This window comes from Mytilinidion resinicola (assembly GCF_010093595.1).
Source record: "Mytilinidion resinicola strain CBS 304.34 unplaced genomic scaffold BDZ99scaffold_4, whole genome shotgun sequence".
In the NCBI taxonomy this organism is placed as follows: Eukaryota; Fungi; Ascomycota; class Dothideomycetes; order Mytilinidiales; family Mytilinidiaceae; genus Mytilinidion; species Mytilinidion resinicola.
In genome coordinates this window covers 295,377-314,947 of record NW_022985440.1, presented here as the reverse complement: position 1 = coordinate 314,947, position 19,571 = coordinate 295,377, and the positions used below count along the sequence as shown (strand labels likewise).

The window sequence follows — 19,571 nt, the reverse complement described above, 5'->3', positions numbered from 1 at the left end:
TCAAGCGTGGAACCGCGAAACCTCCAACCTCCAGAGCTTGTCTTCACGGCACAGCTATCCTACTTCACCTCTGCCTCTACCCTCTACCACCCTCACCACACTGCTCCAGTCTATGGCTGGCTTCCTTCCTACCTCCCAGCCCGTTCTGCGCTTCCTGTGAAGCAGCAAACATGGCGACCACGCAACCTACGAATGCGGTCCTGGACCGCATCTTTGCTCAGCTGCGGTCGAAGTGCTTACCCTACCCCCTCAAGTGCTATAGAGACTTATATGAACGCAGAAACGACGAAGCCCGCATCAAGGCAGCCCACACGCTACGTCAAACTCTCGAAGCAGCTCATCGGGGTGCGCGAGTCGACCTCCCCACGACGCCCTCATGCACTAATTCGGATTGCAGAATACCCTCCTGGCCAGTTTGTAGCATACTACAATGAAGTCAACCAGCGCATCTCCGCCCTTGTCGTCCAAGGCGAGACCACGAACGACCGCATCGGCGGAATCCACGCCCTCAGCGCCCTCATCGATTTCAAAGGCGACGATGCAGGCCAGAAGACCACACGCTTCGCGAGCTACCTCCGCTCCGTCCTTCGGGGCCTGGACACTACGGCCATGGTGCCAGCTGCGCGAGCTCTTGGACGACTGGCAAAGCCCGGCGGGACGCTCACCGCGGAACTGGTTGAAGCAGAGGTCAATGGTGCTCTGGAATGGCTACAGATGGAGCGACAAGAGAACCGTCGATTTGCCGCAGTGCTGATTCTCCGAGAACTGGCCAAGAACTCTCCGACCCTCATGTACAAATGGGTCCCCCAAATATTCGATGTCATCTGGGCAGCCCTGCGCGACCCCAAGGTGCTCATCCGGGAGTCAGCCGCCGAGGCTATCAGCGCGTGTTTCGAGATCATATCGCCACGAGACTCAAGTATGCGACAAGACTTCTTCGGACGAGTCTATAAGGAAATCCTGGTTGGCTTCTCAATGAATACCAACGACTCAATCCACGGCTCGCTCCTGACGATGAAGGAGTTGCTCGAAAAGGGAGCTATGTTCATGACTGGCCCGCGATACAAAGACGCTTGCGATATGGTGTTAAGATATAAGGACCATCGGGAACCTCTTATTCGGAGGGAGGTTGTCACTATAATACCGATCCTAGCCAGCTACGCACCCCAGGAATTTGCCTCGCAATACCTGCATCAATGTATGCTTCATCTACAAGGCCTGATCAAAAAGGACAGAGATCGGAGCATTGCCTTCATTGCTGTCGGACAGATTGCTAGTGCCATGGGTAGCTCGATTGCGCCATACCTAGATGGTATTCTCATGTACATCCGCGAAGGATTGGTCGCGAAGTCGTAAGTCCAACATATATATCTTCAAGGAAGCTATGCTAACACATTCTGAAGTCGAAGCAAAAACATCAACGAGGCCCCCATCTTTGAGTGTCTTAGCATGATCTCGGCCGCTGTTGGTCAAGCATTAAGCAAGAATGTCGAACCTCTCCTTGACCCAATCTTCTCATGCGGCTTAAGCGACTCTCTTACACAAGCTCTTGTCGACATGGCGCACTACGTTCCTCCTTGTCGGCCCATCATTCAAGAACGATTGCTAGACCTAATCAGCCAGGTTCTCTGCGGACGCGGTTTCTTACCTCTCGGAAATCCATTCCATGCGTCATCACCTCCACAGATCTGGACTCGAGATCACAAGGACCCGCAGATTGTTGTACAGAAGGAGGCTGAGATTGCCCTCGCCTTGCATACTCTCGGAAGCTTTGATTTTGCCGGCCATGTTCTCAATGAATTCGTCCGAGACGTTGCAATCCGCTATGTTGAGGCCGACAACCCCGAAATTCGCAAACGCGCAGCTTTGACTTGCTGTCAACTGTTCGTCAACGATCCTATCGTGCACCAAACAAGTCATCATGCCATCAAGGTCGTGGGCGATATCATCGAAAAGCTCTTGACCGTCGGTGTCGCTGACGTGGACCCTGATATTCGATGGGAGGTATTGATGGCACTGGATAGTCGCTTCGATCGCCACCTTGGGAAGGCCGAAAACGTCCGCACTCTGTTCCTCGCTATCCACGACGAAGTCTTCGCAATTCGAGAAGCCGCGATGACCATCATTGGACGACTCACATCAGTGAATCCTGCATACGTTTTCCCGTCGCTACGAAAAGTACTTCTACAACTACTGACAGAAATTCGATACGCAAATAGTGCTCGCAACAAGGAGGAGAGCGCTCGATTGATCAGCCATCTCGTTGAAGCATCGAACGACCTTATTAGGCCATACGTTGATCCAATGGTCACAACCCTGATGCCTAAAGCCCAAGACTCGAATCCAGAGGTTGCGTCAACATGTTTGAGGGCCATCGGTGATATCGCGACCGTTGGTGGAGAAGACATGCGGCAATACATCCCGTCTTTGATGCGGATAATATTGGATAACCTGCAAGACCTTGGCTCTGACTCCAGGCGGTTTGCTGCGCTGAGAGCTCTTGGGCAACTGGCGACTAACGCCGGATACGTGATTGAGCCCTATTACGACTACCCCGAGCTACTCAACATATTGGTCAACATTGTGCGGACGGAGCCAGAGGGAGAATTGAGGCGTGAAACTGTCAAGTTGATGGGCACACTCGGTGCACTCGATCCCGACGAGCATCAGAAAATCATGGAGCAGTCCCCGGAGAACGCTCTTGTGGCAGAATCCCAAGCCATCACCGATGTTTCGCTCATCATGACCGGAACGACACCCTCTAACGAGGAATATTATCCTACTATCGTGATCAGTACGTTGATCGGACTATTGAAAGACACTTCATTGTCTCAGTATCACTCCGCAGTGGTCGATGCGGTCATGAACATCTACGCTACGATGGGCCTCAAATGTGTGCCGTTCCTCAGCCAGGTTGTGCCCGGATTTCTGATGGTGATTCGAGGAGCACCACCAGGCCGTGTAGAGGGTTACTTCAATCAACTGAGTCAGTTAGTTCGAATTGTCCGACAGCATATCCGACCATACCTTCCCGCCATCCTGAAGACCGTCCAAGACTTTTGGACTGCCTCGCCTATGCTTCAGGCCACCATCCTTTCCCTCATTGAGGCTATAGCCCGTTCTCTCGAGGGCGAGTTCAAGATATATCTTGCAGACGTTCTTCCTCTCATGCTGGGCGTTCTGGACCAGGACAACTCGAACAAGCGTCTGCCGTCGGAAAAGGTTCTGCACGCTTTTTTGATATTCGGGTACAGCGCGGAAGAATACATGCACCTTATCATACCAGTCATCATCAAGATGTTCGACAAACCCGGCCAGCCACAAGAACTGCGACGACAGGCCATCGAAACTTTGGGTCGGTTGTCTAGACAAGTGAACATCTCCGAGTTCGGATCCATCATTATTCTACCCATCTCCAGAGTTCTGGCAGGGAACGATACGTCACTCAAACAGACGGCGCTAGAGACTCTGTGTGCACTTATCTTCCAGCTGGGTCCGGATTACGCTCATTTTGTGCCAACAATCAACAAGATTCTAGTCACTCACAAGATTCCTCACTCCAATTACGCTCTTATCGTTTCCAAGCTCCAGAAAGGAGAGCCCTTGCCGCAAGATCTCAGTCCAGCTGAGCGTTACGGAGATGACGATGAAGACCTGATGGCCGCCGAAATTCAGACAAAGAAATTGGCCGTCAACCAACAACATCTCAAGACTGCCTGGGAGGCTTCTGCGAAGAGTACCCGAGAAGATTGGGTAGAATGGATGAGGCGATTTAGTGTTGAGTTGCTTCGCGAATCGCCTCAGCAGGCACTTCGAGCGTGCACGCCTCTAGCGAGTATTTACAACCCTATTGCCAAGAGTTTGTTCAACTCTGCATTCGTGTCCTGTTGGACCGAACTCTACGACCAATATCAAGAGGAACTAGTGCGATCTATTGAGACTGCACTGACTTCAGACGCCATCCCACCAGAGATCCTCCAGATTCTCCTCAACCTCGCAGAATTCATGGAGCACGATGACAAAGCTCTGCCTATCGATGTCCGAATCCTTGGTATGTATGCTGCTAAGTGCCACGCTTTCGCAAAAGCTTTGCACTACAAGGAACTTGAATTCAACGCCGAACAAAACTCCAGTGCGGTAGAGGCATTGATAAGCATAAATAATCAGTTGCAGCAAACTGATGCTGCATTCGGAATCCTTCGGAAGGCGCAGAACTATAACGATGTCGAGCTTAAGGAGACCTGGTTCGAGAAGCTTCAGAAGTGGGACGAAGCCTTGCATTCGTATGAACGCCGAGAGGCGGTTGACGGAGAGTCGTTTGAGATCACCATGGGCAAAATGCGATGCTTACATGCACTCGGAGAATGGGATCTACTATCCGAGCTTTCCAACAAGAAATGGGAGGCGGCCACGCCGGACGTCAAGAAGACCATCGCTCCGTTGGCGGCGACTGCAGCATGGGGCCAGGGCAAGTTCTCTGACATGGACAAATATCTTGGCGTAATGAAGGAACACTCACCAGACCGAGCCTTTTTTGCTTCAATTCTCAATATTCACAATAACCGGTTCGACGCTGCCCAAGAAGAGATCTCGAAAGCCAGAAAGGGATTGGACACCGAGCTCAGCTCTCTCTTGGGAGAATCTTATATGAGGGCGTATCTACCAATGATTCGGGTTCAAATGCTTGCTGAGCTCGAGGAAATCATCACATACAAGCAGAATGATACGAATCTGGAGAAGCGGGCCAGCATGCGCAACACCTGGATGAAACGTCTAAAGGGTCTCCAGCCAAATCCAGAGGTTTGGCAACGCATGATGAAAGTTCGACAGCTTGTCATTCAGCCAAAGGAGAGCACGGAGATGTGGATCAAGTATACCAATCTCTGTCGCAAGAACGAACGTCAGGGTCTTGCAGAGAAAGCGCTCCAGAAGCTCCTCGACTGCGAAGGCTACGACGTTTTCACATATGCGCATGAACATGCGAACGAGATCCCGTATCATGTATCATACGCAGTCTTCAAGTTCATGTGGTCGACTCCAGACCATCAGCAAGAAGCCCTCGACGTTCTGAAGGAGTTCACTTCAAGAGTTGGGGACGAGCTACAAGTGCGTGCTCAGCGGGTGGCGGTCAACCCGATGGTGTCGCCCAATGGGATCAATGGAATGCCCAATGGCCATCTTGCTAATGGGCTAAATCCCTTTGCGGCCACTAATGGCATTAACGGAGCTCATGGTATGAACGGATCAAGTATGCTAGCCGGATCCGGTGGCTCGATATTTCCCGCGGAATTGGCTGAATGCCACAAACTTCTCGCCAAGTGCTACTTGAAGCAGGGAGAATGGCAGACGCACATGCATGGCGGCGAATGGGATCATGAACACGTCCACGATATTCTGTCGGCTTATTCTGCCGCAACCCGGTACAACCACGATTGGTATAAGGCATGGCACGCTTGGGCGCTTGGCAACTTTGAGGTCGTCAACTCAATCTCTTCGCAATCAAGTCGCGAGAATACGGCAGTTCCACCCAACTTGATCCACGATCATGTTGTTCCCGCAATCCAAGGGTTCTTCAGGTCGATTGCTCTGTCTACCACCAGCTCACTCCAAGACACCTTGCGTCTACTCACTCTTTGGTTCGACTATGGCAGCAACGAGCAAGTCAGCCATGCTATCTCTGAGGGCATCAAGACCGTATCTATCGACACCTGGTTGGAAGTTATTCCCCAGCTTTTGGCCCGCATCAACCAGCCACACGCTACCATCAGAAACTCGATTCATTCGTTACTGATCGAAGTTGGCAAAGCCCACCCTCAAGCACTGGTGTTCCCTCTCACCGTGTCTATGAAATCAGATGTGTCAGGTCGTTCAAGGTCTGCTGCACAACTTATGAACGCCATGCGCCAGCACTCGCCGATATTGGTTGAGCAAGCCGATTTGGTCAGTCATGAGCTCATTCGAATTGCGGTCCTGTGGCACGAACAATGGCACGAAGGCCTCGAGGAAGCGTCTAGGCTTTACTTCGGTGATCACAACATCGAGGGCATGTTTAATACCCTTCAACCATTACATGCGATGCTCGACAAGGGGGCTGAGACCTTGCGAGAGATTTCGTTCATTCAGTCATTCGGCCGAGAGCTTCAAGAGGCTAGGGATTGGTGCAACACTTTCCGGACATCTGGTGAGGTTGGCGATCTCAATCAAGCTTGGGATCTGTATTACCAAGTGTTCCGAAAGATCGCCCGTCAACTCCCATCGCTAATGACTTTGGAGCTCCAATATGTCTCACCAGCGCTCAAAGACGCCCGAGACTTGGATCTGGCAGTTCCTGGAACCTATCAAGTCGGCAAGCCAGTCATCCGAATCATTTCCTTCGATCCAGTTTCGACGGTCATCCAGTCCAAGCAGCGGCCTAGGAAACTGGAGATGAAGGGTAGTGATGGCAAGACACATATGCACATTCTCAAGGGTCATGAAGATATCCGGCAAGATGAGCGAGTCATGCAACTGTTCGGATTGGTCAATACTCTCCTCACTCATGATGCCGAAAGTCGGAAGAGACATCTCAACATCCAGCGATACTCAGCCATTCCGTTGTCCACGCAGTCAGGTCTTCTGGGATTCGTTCCCAACAGCGACACTTTACACGTTCTCATTCGAGAGTACCGTGAGAGCCGGAAGATCCTTCTCAACATTGAGCACCGGATCATGCTTCAGATGGCGCCTGACTACGACTGCCTCACGCTTATGCAGAAAGTTGAAGTCTTCGGATACGCACTGGACAACACCACTGGCCAGGACCTTTACCGCGTGCTTTGGTTGAAGAGCAAGAGCTCGGAATCTTGGCTCGACCGACGAACGAACTACACCCGGTCTCTAGCAGTTATGTCGATGGTCGGCTACATTCTGGGCCTTGGTGACAGGCATCCCTCCAATCTTATGCTCGACAAGATTACTGGAAAGATCATCCATATCGATTTTGGTGACTGCTTCGAAGTTGCCATGCACCGCGAGAAATATCCCGAACGCGTTCCATTTCGGTTGACTCGCATGCTGACCTACGCCATGGAGGTTAGCAATATCGAAGGAAGCTACAGGACGACTTGCGAGCATGTAATGCGTGTATTGCGGAGCAACAAAGAGTCGGTTATGGCCGTCTTAGAAGCGGTAAGCTTTCATATTCCTTTGGTTCCGTTTGAAGTTATCGAGTCTGGAGACGCGGCTTTGGTTTCCACGAAACCAGCAGGTGGCATAGTATCGCACGAAGCACATTCTCTAAAGTGACCTTCAAACTAACGCTTGAACAGTTCATCCATGACCCCCTTCTCACCTGGCGCCTCGGCAACCGAGAATCGCCTCCCGAGCCCTCGTTCCCATCAGCCCGCCGCCAGTCGATCATTGGCGAAGCAGAGCGTGATATGAACCCGCGCGAACGCGACTTGAACTCGCGCGACATCAACTCATCCCTCGCACGACCACGACATCGGTCTAGCGTCGCACCTGCTAACGATGCGGAGGCCAAGGAAGTGCAGAACGCGCGTGCCCTCCAGGTGCTCAGCAGAGTCAAAGAGAAGTTGACCGGCAAGGACTTCAAGCCCAGTGAGGAACTGAACGTCAATATGCAAGTCGATCGACTGATCCGGGAGGCGACGAACCTTGAGAATCTCTGCCAGCATTACATTGGATGGTGCAGCTTCTGGTGAGGAAGAGTCGTCTGAGATGAAGTCTTGACCATTTGGAGTGGGTGCTAGACTTGAGCATGAGCGCGAGCGTGTGATTTTGGTCTTTTTGCTTTTACAACTATCAACTTTTCTGCGAGTTCGGATGGCATCTGCCTTGGCGACGCTGGCTAGCGTATATTCATGGACCTTATTTAGGACTCTTTGGCGTAATGGTAATGGATGGGATGGGAACCTATGGGTGGACACACGGAGTCAAGAAACACGGTTTAGCTGCTGCATAGCGACATGGCGACGGCGCTGGGCTGGACGCTTTTTTTCCGACTGACTTTTGGGTTCGTCTGGTTTACTAGTTTTTCGGCTTTATAGATGAAGCTATAATGGATCCTATATATCGATGACTAAGGACTTCATCGTGTTTGTTCTAAATCTCTTATACTGGGAGTGTCTTCAGGCTATTATTAGGGTGCAAGTTGGAGACTAGGGGGCTGTGATTCACAATGGCGGCCCAAACATCACTCCAACTTCGAAGATATGAATACGATGCAAGGTATATAACAGTCAACCAAACGCTACGCTACGAACACACCATAAATCCCAGCTCAAACCGAAAAATTCCTCTCATCCCTCTTCCACCACTCCCTCCCCCGACTCCTCCCCATACTCCACGCCCTAACCCTCCCGGCCACCGTCCCCTCCTTCTCCTCCTCCTTGACCCACCCCCCTTCCTCCCGATCCTCCTGCTTCTGCGGCCACAGAATCTGCTTCCCCACCACCGCCTTGACCATACACCCGGCCACAAACATCCACACAACCACCAACGCTACACTAAGCACACACCCCACAATCTGAATGGGGCGGTTGTTATTCAGCGACCTCGCCACGGCGAACGTCGCCGTCGTGAGCGCCGTATTCGGAAACACGAAACTAAACCACGTCATGCCGAAATCCATCTTCCAGCGCGTGAGGGGCGTCCAGTGCGCGCCGACGCTGACGATGAAGAACCACAGCGCGAGGCCCCACAGCCACAGGCCGGCCCAGTTGGCCATGATGCGCGACACCTCGGCGGCGAAGAGGCCGGTCGTCATGTGGGCGTCGGCGTCGCTGATGACGAAGGTGAGGGTGGACGGCGCGGGCGAGGCGTCGCTGGCGGACATGAAGCGGCCGCCGGTTTCGGCAACGATGCGGGGCAGCTGCGCGCCCATGGTAACGAGGCCCGCGATTGTGAAGCCCGAGGGCCCGACGGAGATGAACATGCCGGGGCGCAGGGACTCGGCGGGGAGTTTTTGCGTCATCAGGCGGTAGAGGAAGGCGGAGTAGATCATCAGGGAGACCATGAAGCCGATGCCTTGGAGGGTGTACCCGGACACGATGATGGAGAGGGCGGTGGTGGAGGTGGTTTTGGCGGAGAGGACGCCGGCGAAGGGGCCGATTATCAGGAGGGGGTAGGCGGGGAAGATCCAGATGGGCGTCATGCGGGAGATTGTGTGGGTTTGGGTGGACCACCTTGGGGCGTGTGTTAGTGGGGAGAAGGGGGTGGAGAGAAGCGTGAGTTGGTTCAGGATGAAAGGCCTTGAAGGAATAGGGGAGGAGGCTTACATGATTAGGAAAATCCCGCAGCTTGCTATGACAGCGAGAGCACAGTAGACCCAGTAGCAGTATACCATGGCGTCTTTGAGCCAGGGTCCGGCTTTCCCGACGCCATATTGCGAGATATTAATGAAGATGGTGCCGAGTGAAATGATACAAGCTGGGATGAAGAGGGATTCTGTGGGATGGAGGAAGCTGCCTTTGAAGGTTGCGGGATACAGATAAAAACGCGTGCTGATCATGCCGACGTTAAACAGAAACAGGACGATATTGAGAAGAAAAAACATGCACCCGAGGGCGTAGATGCCATGGAAGCGATAGGGTACTGTCGGCGAGAAATCAGCAAGCGTCCTTTGAGCATTCCAACATGTCCTCGTGACATCTAGCTCCTCGTTGACATAGTACGAAGGTGTGCGAAGTAAACTGTAATGACTTGATTGAAACCCCAACGTACCAGTATAAATCACATTCGCCATCCCTCCTGTCGCCATAGTCATAGTAAACCACGTCCATGTGAAATGTCGCATGCGCTGTCTGAAGCTCAATTCCATCTCTTGGGCGTCACGCTCTGCTTCCACCCGCTCCTTCTCCCTCTCCCACTCCCTCTGCCTCTCTTTCTGCCGTGTCCTAGCTGCCTGCTCTTTCATCTTCTCCTTGTTCCCCTTTAGGCCTCCGCTAGCCAGATACTTGGCTTGCTCCTTAGTCATCGCGACAAATGGGGAGATTCCGGTCACTGGTGAACCTGGCATTGGTGTCGGCAGCGCAACGGGCGTGTTGGCGCCTGCCCGTTCAGGCGAGGAAGGCGAGTTCCATGCGTGTCCTTCGGAACTAGACTTTGAAGACGAAGAGACAGATGCACCAGAACGGGAACGAGAATGAGATTTGGAATAAGACAGTTGTGCCACAGAAACATCTGTCCTGGGCACATCGACGCCGAGGCTGGGAAATGGAGCCATTGCGACGTCGACGTGTGCTTAAAGTATATTTGCCGTGAAACGCGCGGGGTCTGCAAGATGAAAGATGGTGGCTGCGCCGGCGACTGCTAAAGGGCCGAAATGCATATGCAAAACCCGATTACGCGTTCTTTCTATATGTACGACTCTAGAGGGAAAAAGAAACTGCTATCGCGAGTGCCGGCACCCCGAAGAAGTTTTCGACGGGCAGCAGCGAGGGGGGGTGGCCGCGAGGTGTGATGTGCAAGCTCTGGTGCCGCTTCCGCCGACAGCGCTAATGACGATGGTGGTGGTGGGACGTGCAGTGATCAGCTAGGTCCGATGATCTGGAATGAGACATCTACGTTGTCGTCCATGTTGCAGTCGCTGCTTATGAGCTCGTAGCAAGTGGAGCCCAGTCATGAGTGATACAGCCAAGCAAGATTCTAATACTACCTTTGTAGGAAAAATGAGTAATCATCACGTGATCCGTACCAGAACCAACGCCAAATTGGTCGTCCAGGAACGTTCGGCTGCCCACGCGTAAGTAAAATGATTGAGTCCTCCAGATGCGAAACTAGATCTTGAAGCGTACTTGTCACCTACTATCATGGTAATTCCGTTATATGCCAAAGATTGAATCGTTTCGTTGAGCCTACGTAGATTACGAAGTACGGATCGATGTCTTGGACCTCAATCGTCTAACTCCCGCCCGAAGTCAATCAGTCGCAACTTCCGAGCGTCCTTTGGATGGAACTGCGCGATCCTCGCTCGTATAAGAAACCTGGAAGCTGCCGATTCCCTCTCCAGTTCGATATATGCATCCGTGCTTCTACTCCCAACTAGAGAAGTGAAGAGGTCTTCAATGAGCTCTCGAAGCTCTCTCCCAGCGGCGTCGATCTCGGTCAGCTGCTGGCCTTCTTCGGTCGTAGCTGTGTCCCCCCATATCTCATCCAGCCGCTTCTGCCTTCTGGGCTCGGAGATGTGCTTCTTGGAGGTCTTCAGCCTCCCCTGCTGGGTGAACCCTATTGCGAGCACATCATCGTCTACGTCCATCATATCGCCGACAACGGGACCTCCGAGATCCTCGGCTGCTAGCATGCCAGCAAGTTGCTCGTCAACGAAGATCTCAAACGCCTGACCGAGTTTCTTCATCTCCTCGTCATATCGTTCTTTCTGGCGCTGCTTGGCATCGATCAAGTCTTTGGCAACCTCTTGAGGGGTCTTTTGCGACTTGGCTTCTTTCTGAGATCGGAGCCTTTCGATACGGTTTGCCATGGCGGTGGCAATGAGGTTTGCGTCATGTAAGTTGCTCTCTTCTTGGCGCAGGAGCTGCTCGGAGTGTTTGAGCTGCTCTTTGGTCGCGGTGATTGCTTCCTGGGTGCCAGACACGGTTTGCTGGATCGTGCGGGCCGCCAGAAGAGAAGGCAGCAACGAATTACGAGATGGGAGGAACGGCACGCTAGGCTTCAGGCTTTCGTATGCATCTCTGAGAATCTGCAGCTGAGCCAGACGCTCGCGGGGATCATCCGAGGGCTTAGTATGAAAAGAGCCTTGAGGCGCTGAGCGTAACTGCCAAATTGTTAGTGAATCTGTACAGGATGCAATTGAGACTTCCATGTAAACCTACCTCCTCCAGAGCAATTCGATGTTGGGTCACCCGCTCCTCAAGCTCCCTTCGCGTTGCATCAAGACGCGTCTCAATGTCAGACGCGTCGACGTCCATCTGGCTCTGCTGCCGCTCGTGCGCCTCGACAGCATACTCGCGGATGTTCTTGACGGCTGTCTCGTTGGAGCTTGCCATTTCACAGAATCTATAATGTGAATTGAAAGCGCTGTAGGGTGCATAGATGGTTGAGCCGACGTTTGCAGGTATTGGTGGCGTTTGGGGGGGCCAAACGGTGCAGAAAGCGACACGCAGCAGCAGAGGCGCAAAGCAGCTATCGTGGCGCCCTATAGACTCTCCTTAACGCTGCCACGGCGTCTGGGGTGGTTCTTGTGACGGCTAATCGCACCCCAAACGGGTGAAATCATTCGGCCACGTGACATGCGCCAAGCCGCCAAGGCCAGGCTAATCTTGGAAGGCCTCCGCTTCTGTCCTTCGTCGTCTCCTCGACGTAACCGGCTCCTCCTCACCATCTCCCTCCTCCAGCAGCAGCTCCTTCTGCTCTCTTTTCTCTTCACCGCACCTGTCTGGCAGGCGCCTTTGTTCTCAACAGCACGGGAGTCGCGAAGGTCCAAAGGTTTGAGCGGCGAGAGCTTCCACTTTTCAGTACTGAAGGCAATTTATTCTGCACCACGCTTCTCCAACAACACACTCCTCTTCCGCTCCACCACCGCTTCCGTCATCGTCACAATTGCCGGCCACTTCTCGATCACTGAGAAGGCGCTGCTTCTGAACGCTTTCTCTCTCCACCACCCTCGCCCTGCACAGCACCAGTCCAATCCGCGGCGACCGTCCTTCACCTCACTCCTCCATCACCACAGCCGCCCCCATCCCGATCGCCTGCACCAGCAAGTTTTCCTTGGGCAGCCCAACCCCGCTGTACATAATCGATTACAATACGAACGAATTGCGACCGACTTTCATTTGGGCAGCCCCAGGCTAAACAAGGCCATCGTGAAGACCTCTGAAGCCCCTTATTTGATACAGCAGGTACCCAGCAATCATGTCGGCCTCACCAACCACTGCTGCGCCCTCCACCAAGCGCCCCTTGGAGGAGCCGTCTTCTCCATCTGGACCTGGCGACCAGCCGGACGCCAAGCGCCCGGCGCTGGACAAGATGGTCAACAACGACGCCGATCCCGACATCGTAGAGTCTTCTGAGCATGCAGGAGCTGTGCAGGAGCCTTTCAAGACGGACGACGTGAAAGACGAGGCCAAGGCCGAGACCAAAGAGGAGGAAACCAAGCACCAGAATGGAACTAAAGATCTCGAAGGCGACACCCTCGTCCCAGATGCCCCGTCGGCCTCCGAGGTTCTCAACACGCAGCCCATCCAGTCGACCTCCGGCGCCAACGGCCGAGCAAACTCTCAGGGACCAATGCATCAGGACGAGTCGGGATGGCTCCATCTCCGCGCCATCATCTCGAGCGCCGAGGCAGCTACTGTCATTGGGAAGGGTGGAGAGAACGTCACACTAATCCGCAAGATGTCCGGGGCCAAGTGCACCGTCAGCGACTACTCTCGAGGGGCAGTGGAGCGAATCTTGACCGTGAGCGGCATGGTGGATGCGGTTGCAAAGGTACGAATCAGTGGTTCCACATTTTCTGACCATATACTAACTATTTAGGCATTCGGCCTGATCATTCGTACGTTGAACAACGAAGACCTCGACTCTCCCTCCACTCCTCAATCCAAGACCTATCCCCTTCGACTTCTCATACCCCACATTCTCATCGGCTCTATCATCGGCAAGGCTGGTGTTCGGATCCGCGAGATTCAGGAAGCCTCTGGAGCACGCCTCAACGCCTCTGACTCTTGCCTTCCCCTGTCTAGCGAGCGTTCACTTGTTGTGCTCGGAGTTGCTGACGCTGTTCACATTGCGACATACTATGTTGGAAGCACTCTAGTCGAGCAGCTCACGGAGAGATTCGGCGGTCCTGCTGCTTCCGCATATGCCACTCGAACTGGTGGCCCAGCAGGTGTTGTCCCCGGCGGTATGCAAGTAGTCCCTTACGTCCCTCAGCCTGCTGGCGGTCAATGGGGTGGCCCAGACCAGTTCCGCAAGCACAACAACCAGCCACAACGTGCTCCTGCCCAGTATGGCATGCCATATCTACATGGTCAGCCTCCTCAGCAAGCGGGTCAGGTTCCCATGCACTACGGAGCTGGATCGCCGGCTCGTGCCCAACAGCCTTATGCTGGCGTCGGTCCACAGCAGCCAACTCAGTATGGTGGACACGCCGCTCAGCCCGGTGGTCACGCAGGGCCTCCAGCCTCACAAGTTGGTGGCGCTATGCCCGGACAACCTATGACCCAGCAGATCTTCATTCCCAACGACATGGTCGGCGCAATCATTGGTAAAGGCGGTGCGAAGATCAACGAGATCAGATCGTTGAGCGGCAGTGTTATCAAGATCAACGAACCGCAAGATAACAGCAACGAGAGGCTGGTGACCATCACCGGCACGCAGGAGTGTAACCAGATGGCGCTCTATATGCTCTATTCCAGGCTAGGCTCGTCCACCTCACCCGAAAATACTGATCAGAAGTTAACTTGATAACAGAGAGTGAGAAACACAGAATTTGAGGCAGCGTGTGCTGGCAGCAGGTGAGCCCAGTGGCAGCCGCTGGTAATTCTCGATATGCAGTAGTCCAGCACTTTCTGATGCTTGCAAAGTCAAGAGTAGTTCGACGGTTGCGATTCAAAAGCATGGTTTAGGCGGTCTAAGGTCTCTTATACTTCGATGTTGTATTCTACTTTATTCCGGAACTGGAAACACCGGTGGGGGCTTTTCATGATACAGCGACGGTTTTGGGCATCTTGAATTCTCGGGCATCTCTGAAATTTCTCTATCGGAGGCAAGCAAACGGGGTTTTGCAAACCCGGATTTTCAAGTGCCTCGTAGCAATTAATGCGTGGATTAACCTATCGATGCTGTTCAAAGACGTCCAATGGTTTTTCGTTTCGGGAATGTGTTTAGCGTACCGCTTTCGGACTGCTGTGTTTGCAGACTGCCAACAGCCTGAACAAAGAAATCTCCACGCAACCGCCACATCTAGGTAGGTCTCCAAAGAGGTAAAAGATTTGCTATTGGCTTGCTGTCAGGAGGTCTTTTACTCCGTTGTCGCATTCACGCTGCCAGATCATCCGGGTGCAGCCGTCTTTGTGGGAACCTTCACTTTCCGATTCTCACGAATCTCGTGCGTTTACCTTCACATTACTTACCTAGACTTTTAGACAGTCTTGTCTACTACCCTTAGCTTGCTAGTTATTACTGCCTTCATTCACTCAACTTGTTTGAGGAAATTAATCGTCTTTTTGGCCGCGATACACAAGCGTGCCTTGCATGCCCAGGTGGTGCAAGGATACCGACATCAAGGATCTACAATTCGTTTCGAGATGACATTAGGCTTCATGCCTCTCCCGCCGCCGTACTCGCAGGCCGGGACGTCGTCTCAACGATTCTCCCTCGTGTAAGAATGCCTAAGCAAGGGATGCCATCGATCACAGACTGACCAACCACACCACGCAGGACAAATTTCAAGACCTTCACTACCATGGCAGAGATCTTCGTCGGACCAAAGGAGACGCGGTTCCTGGTGCATCGCGAGCTTTTAACACACCACTCACCCTTCTTCACGGCAGCGCTGAACGGCTCCTTCGCGGAAAGCATCTCGCAGACCGTGAAACTCCCCGCCGAGAACCCAGCCATCTTTGAGCTGTGCGTCGCGTGGCTCTACACCTCCCAGCTCGACCCCCTCGTCTTCTTCAAAGACGGCAAGCCCGCCTACTACACGCTCCTCAACCTGTACGCGCTCGCGGACCGCCTCGCCCTCGAGGCCCTGCGCAACCAGACCATCGACCAGATCTCCGACCTCGCCGAGCAGACCAACTCGGTGCTCACGCCGTCAGACACGCGCATCCTGTACGAGGAGATCAGGGACAACGCGCCCCTCCGCGCCCTCGTCATCGACCTCTTCGCCTTCAAGAAGACGGACAAGCTGCTCGCCGAGCACCCGGACGACTGGCACCCGCTCTTCTTGCGCGACCTGGCCGTGTACCTCAAGCGGCCGGGCACCGCGGCGCTGCTGCGGCACTCGCTGCAGCCGTGGCGGCCCGTGTCGTGGCAGGTGACCAAGGCGTGCGATGAGTGCTCGAGGGTACTGGAGCCGGGGGCGAGGGCGAGTGCGTGTGTCAGCTGTGCCAAGGTGTATTGTTTGAGGTGTTTGCAGAGGGGCGAGGGGAGGGCGGGGTTTGAGACGGGGACGTGTAGGCCGTGGAAGGGGGGGAGGTGTCGATTGTATCATGAGCATCGGGAGACGGAGGCGTGTCAGGATTTGGTTATGGGGAGGGGAGGGGAATAGAGAGAAGCGATGGGGTATGTGCTTGTTGAGGCCTGGAGAGGGGTGCTTGGCGAAGGAGCAGGACGGAGTATAGAGACATTTCCATTTGACTCCTGTGAGTGGGATGGAGAGTGTTGGCCTACGAGTGGATTTTTCTTTCATTCTGCTGATTCATACCCATTTATTGCTTTTTAGGAGTAGATTGTGTTTTTGTTATACATCTCTCAATATCATTCAACTACCTCGCTTAAATCGAGGGACACATATACAAAGAACTCATTTCGTCCTCCCGCGAACGTCGAATTGACGAGAGAGTCGTGTAAAATGCTATCAAAACGACGCAGTGTGTAGTAGACAGCATCCATCGGCTTCGTCGGTCAACTCGGTCGTTCAACCCAACTTCGACTTTCGGGTGTGAACGGAGAACAGTGAAAGAGTCATCCTCCAAAAAACACTTGATAGAGCAAATGGAACACTTTAATAATCCGCGCTCACCAGCCAGTCTACAAGACGCTAGGAAGCTTGAAGGATACCCGATGGGACCCCGCTTCCGCCCGTACCCCGCCACGTCGTCAGGCGTCCAGAGACTCGGAGCTACGAGACGACGCAGTGGACTTCAGTGGAGTTCCGCGAAACACACCCAACCCGAACCAACAACAAGACAAATCCTAGCACCGCTACGAAGCAGACATATGGAATCATCCTTGTACTAGCTTTTGTATAAAGTTTCGAGCTTCCCCCATCTCATTTGCTTATCAACCACTCTAAACAATTCACCGACAACGACGACTTATCTCCGAGCTTTATTTCAGTTCGCCCATACGCAAAGAATATGACGCAAGCAAGCGAAGTTGTGGTTGTGCCGCTGAAGGCGGGGATTGATCTTGAGTCTGGGGAGTACAAGACGGCGTTGGATGCTGCGCTCAAGGCCTTGAGCGAGGCAGAGGGTTCGCAGAAGGTGTCGTATGGACGGCAGGTCGAGAATCCAGATGTCTTGGACCTGAGCATTGGTGAGCTCTTCTTCTATAATCAGTGCCCTTTCATCAATCTGTGTACACGTCTTTGCTATTCTACTGCTTGGGGTGCCCCGATTCTACAAGACCTAGACAAAACGTCCTTCAACCGTTTTGCTTAGCCTGATATCTGGCGTGGCATACCGTTCAAAGAGCACGTCGTCACGCATGCCGGCTACTTCCAAGAAGAATATCAGGGACCCCCCTCAGGCCCCTGAGCAATATCGGACAAATCCACCCAAACGTGTTTCCGACCTTAAAAACCCCTCTCTAACACACCCCACAGACTGGGGCCTCCCCACCAACTTCCATACCTTCATCACCTCCCCCGCCTACGCCCCCTTCAGAGCCGTCCTCGGCACCCTCGTCGCCGGGCCCCCAAAGATCAACATCGTGTCCCGCCTCCAGAACGGCCCCTTCTTCAGCGTCATCACCGCGCCCATCACCGAAATGGTCACGCTCTTCTTCCCCGCCTCGTACGCGGAAGCCGACTTCAACGCCAACTTCGCAAAGTTCAAGGCGATTATCGACGAATCGGCCGAGGGCGCAAAGGGCGTTGTGGGCGGGTGGAGCGTCGAGGAGGTTCCGCCTGCGGAAGGAGACGCGAAGCTGTTCGTGGGCGCGATTGGGTGGGAGAGCATTGACGCGCATATGGAGTTCCGCAAGACGGAGGCGTTTAAAGAGGCGATTCCGCTTTTGAGGGAGGGGTCGGATAAGATTACGATGCATCATGTAAAGTTTGCGCAATTCTAAAGCTGATGAGGGCTGTACAAGGTGAACGAAGGACGTAGACTAAATCTCCACTATTTTATGTAAAATGGGTCGAATCATCTATGCTTGTGGTGAGTGTATTCATGACAACAAGACTAACGAGGGCAAGGCTCCCAATTGCAGCTCCTATATTTGTCAGAAACGATGTCTTTCAATCCATCACAGCCCAAGCCTAGTCTATGCCACTTTATCATCCATAGAAGGCAGTAATAGCAAGAAGTAGAGGCGGAATTTCGCACCCTTATTGATCGGAGTCAACACCCAAATCGTCATTACGCTCGTCATGATTATCCGCTCTCGCAAACGGCATCCGCCTTGTAAGACAACCGTAGCCCACCATCCAGCTTAATATCGTCATCCGTCAAGCCCATGCGGAGATCCTTCAAGTACTTCCCGAATCTCCCGCTCACTCCAATGACATGCTTTAGGTGGGAATAGCGAAACGGCTCGTCTTTGAACTGCGCCAACTGCCTTGCAGTCGTAATAGCGTTCCGGACCTCCTTTCCATTCATCACTTCCTTGCTAAGATCCTCTATGTGGTCCATGATATCGTCTACATCAACTTTAGATTCCTCGTCTTCAAGGGTCTTGATGCGATTCATAAAGTTTCGCCAGATTTTCCGCCTCTGGCTGATGCAGAGATTCTCATAGCGAAGAGCAAGTTGGATGCGGGACTTGAAAGCCTCGTCGAACGTCCCGACTCGATTGGATGTAACCTTTGAAGGATCAGAATACCGTCGTAGTATTCTAGCGCACGGAGAAAAAAGATGTGGGATTGTGGTATGGCTGCGCGCTTCCTAATTTTGAGACGCCGAGGTACTAACGGATGCTAGTGGTGCTCTTGGACGAGGTTGACGTCTTTCTTGAGGAACGAGACATGAAAGATCTTAACAGAAACGCGCTATTCTAGTGTCTTTCCGAGGTAAAGATGATCGAAGCGCCCCCTCAACTATCTCAGCTTGTGTTCCAACATCACCGCATGTCACCCGGAACAAAGGCGAGAAAATCAATAGGTACATTGACTTCAGGCAACTCAAACTCTATGCACACACGAATATTTCCCACAGTTCTATATAAGTCATGTACTATGGCCACTGCTGAACACTCAGAACACCTCCCACCAAAAAATTACATTCGCATTGTCGCCTTTACGCCTAATTTGCGGAGAGCCTTCTTTCATCGCGTAATAGATTTCCTTCGCCACAGCACCACTTTCAAGCTCTTATCACTCCTAATGTTTATAAAAGGGCCTCATCCGAGCATTAGAGCCTTATTAGAAGTCGTCATCAGCCTTGTGGCTTCTATCGCACGCAAATTTATGCAAAGTCGCCATGCCGATCGGTACCTCCAACCGAAGAGATCACTAATCCCAGCTAACTAACGTAGTCGGCAAGCTAGTGGGCCATGCAAGCTAGTGGGCCACCCAATTTTTGGTGCGATTTAGACCTTTTAGCACCCCAGCAATCTCAACAACTACGAGATATAAAGTATAGCTTTAAGATTGCATATACTATCTAGCTTATTTTAATAGCTAAGAGAATGTTTAGAGTAGTATAGCAGCGTAATCCTATTATATT

General features: G+C 52.9%; 7 protein-coding genes across 7 annotated transcripts; 4 read left to right on the top strand and 3 right to left on the bottom strand.

Annotated features, from left to right (window-relative positions):
- The first annotated feature begins 66 nt into the window (after positions 1 to 66).
- On the top strand, positions 67 to 8,088 carry BDZ99DRAFT_409797 (uncharacterized protein). The gene is made up of 5 exons (XM_033716557.1): positions 67 to 232; positions 281 to 345; positions 398 to 1,352; positions 1,404 to 7,167; positions 7,308 to 8,088. Exons 1-5 carry the CDS (start codon positions 171 to 173, stop codon positions 7,701 to 7,703), a joined length of 7,242 nt encoding a protein of 2,413 aa, XP_033580722.1. The 5' UTR covers positions 67 to 170; the 3' UTR covers positions 7,704 to 8,088.
- A 1-nt stretch (position 8,089) lies between these two features.
- BDZ99DRAFT_485897 (uncharacterized protein) lies at positions 8,090 to 9,976 on the bottom strand (the record flags this gene model as incomplete). Its single annotated transcript, XM_033722742.1, has 4 exons — positions 8,090 to 8,117; positions 8,400 to 9,185; positions 9,279 to 9,594; positions 9,724 to 9,976. 4 exons carry the CDS (start codon positions 9,974 to 9,976, stop codon positions 8,090 to 8,092), a joined length of 1,383 nt encoding a protein of 460 aa, XP_033580721.1.
- A 918-nt stretch (positions 9,977 to 10,894) lies between these two features.
- BDZ99DRAFT_379836 (uncharacterized protein) lies at positions 10,895 to 12,005 on the bottom strand (the record flags this gene model as incomplete). The annotated part of the gene is made up of 2 exons (XM_033715165.1): positions 10,895 to 11,773; positions 11,832 to 12,005. 2 exons carry the CDS (start codon positions 12,003 to 12,005, stop codon positions 10,895 to 10,897), a joined length of 1,053 nt encoding a protein of 350 aa, XP_033580720.1.
- An 807-nt stretch (positions 12,006 to 12,812) lies between these two features.
- BDZ99DRAFT_224138 (KH domain RNA binding protein) lies at positions 12,813 to 14,860 on the top strand. Its single transcript, XM_033713456.1, has 3 exons — positions 12,813 to 13,446; positions 13,495 to 14,380; positions 14,431 to 14,860. The coding sequence occupies exons 1-3, from the start codon at positions 12,871 to 12,873 to the stop codon at positions 14,451 to 14,453; spliced, it is 1,485 nt and encodes a 494-aa protein (XP_033580719.1). The 5' UTR covers positions 12,813 to 12,870; the 3' UTR covers positions 14,454 to 14,860.
- Positions 14,861 to 15,266: 406 nt separating this feature from the next.
- BDZ99DRAFT_567498 (uncharacterized protein) lies at positions 15,267 to 16,231 on the top strand (the record flags this gene model as incomplete). Its single annotated transcript, XM_033727692.1, has 2 exons — positions 15,267 to 15,340; positions 15,400 to 16,231. The coding sequence occupies 2 exons, from the start codon at positions 15,267 to 15,269 to the stop codon at positions 16,229 to 16,231; spliced, it is 906 nt and encodes a 301-aa protein (XP_033580718.1).
- A 513-nt stretch (positions 16,232 to 16,744) lies between these two features.
- BDZ99DRAFT_436210 (uncharacterized protein) lies at positions 16,745 to 17,976 on the top strand (the record flags this gene model as incomplete). The annotated part of the gene is made up of 2 exons (XM_033717529.1): positions 16,745 to 17,220; positions 17,510 to 17,976. The coding sequence occupies exons 1-2, from the start codon at positions 17,043 to 17,045 to the stop codon at positions 17,974 to 17,976; spliced, it is 645 nt and encodes a 214-aa protein (XP_033580717.1). The 5' UTR covers positions 16,745 to 17,042.
- A 45-nt stretch (positions 17,977 to 18,021) lies between these two features.
- BDZ99DRAFT_459514 (uncharacterized protein) lies at positions 18,022 to 18,951 on the bottom strand. Its single transcript, XM_033719180.1, has one exon. The coding sequence runs from the start codon at positions 18,594 to 18,596 to the stop codon at positions 18,282 to 18,284; it is 315 nt and encodes a 104-aa protein (XP_033580716.1). The 5' UTR covers positions 18,597 to 18,951; the 3' UTR covers positions 18,022 to 18,281.
- Between the last annotated feature and the right edge of the window lie 620 nt (positions 18,952 to 19,571).

Excerpts from the sequence above, each read along its gene's own strand:
- BDZ99DRAFT_409797 (XM_033716557.1), top strand. The coding sequence starts at position 171 with ATGGCGACCACGCAACCTACGAATGCGGTCCTGGACCGCATCTTTGCT. Across the intron at positions 1,353-1,403 it reads GAAGGATTGGTCGCGAAGTC|TCGAAGCAAAAACATCAACG; the intron begins GTAAGTCCAACA and ends CACATTCTGAAG. Across the intron at positions 7,168-7,307 it reads TTATGGCCGTCTTAGAAGCG|TTCATCCATGACCCCCTTCT; the intron begins GTAAGCTTTCAT and ends ACGCTTGAACAG.
- BDZ99DRAFT_224138 (XM_033713456.1), top strand. The coding sequence starts at position 12,871 with ATGTCGGCCTCACCAACCACTGCTGCGCCCTCCACCAAGCGCCCCTTG. Across the intron at positions 13,447-13,494 it reads TGGTGGATGCGGTTGCAAAG|GCATTCGGCCTGATCATTCG; the intron begins GTACGAATCAGT and ends CTAACTATTTAG. Across the intron at positions 14,381-14,430 it reads TATGCTCTATTCCAGGCTAG|AGAGTGAGAAACACAGAATT; the intron begins GCTCGTCCACCT and ends ACTTGATAACAG.
- BDZ99DRAFT_459514 (XM_033719180.1), bottom strand. The coding sequence starts at position 18,596 with ATGAATCGCATCAAGACCCTTGAAGACGAGGAATCTAAAGTTGATGTA.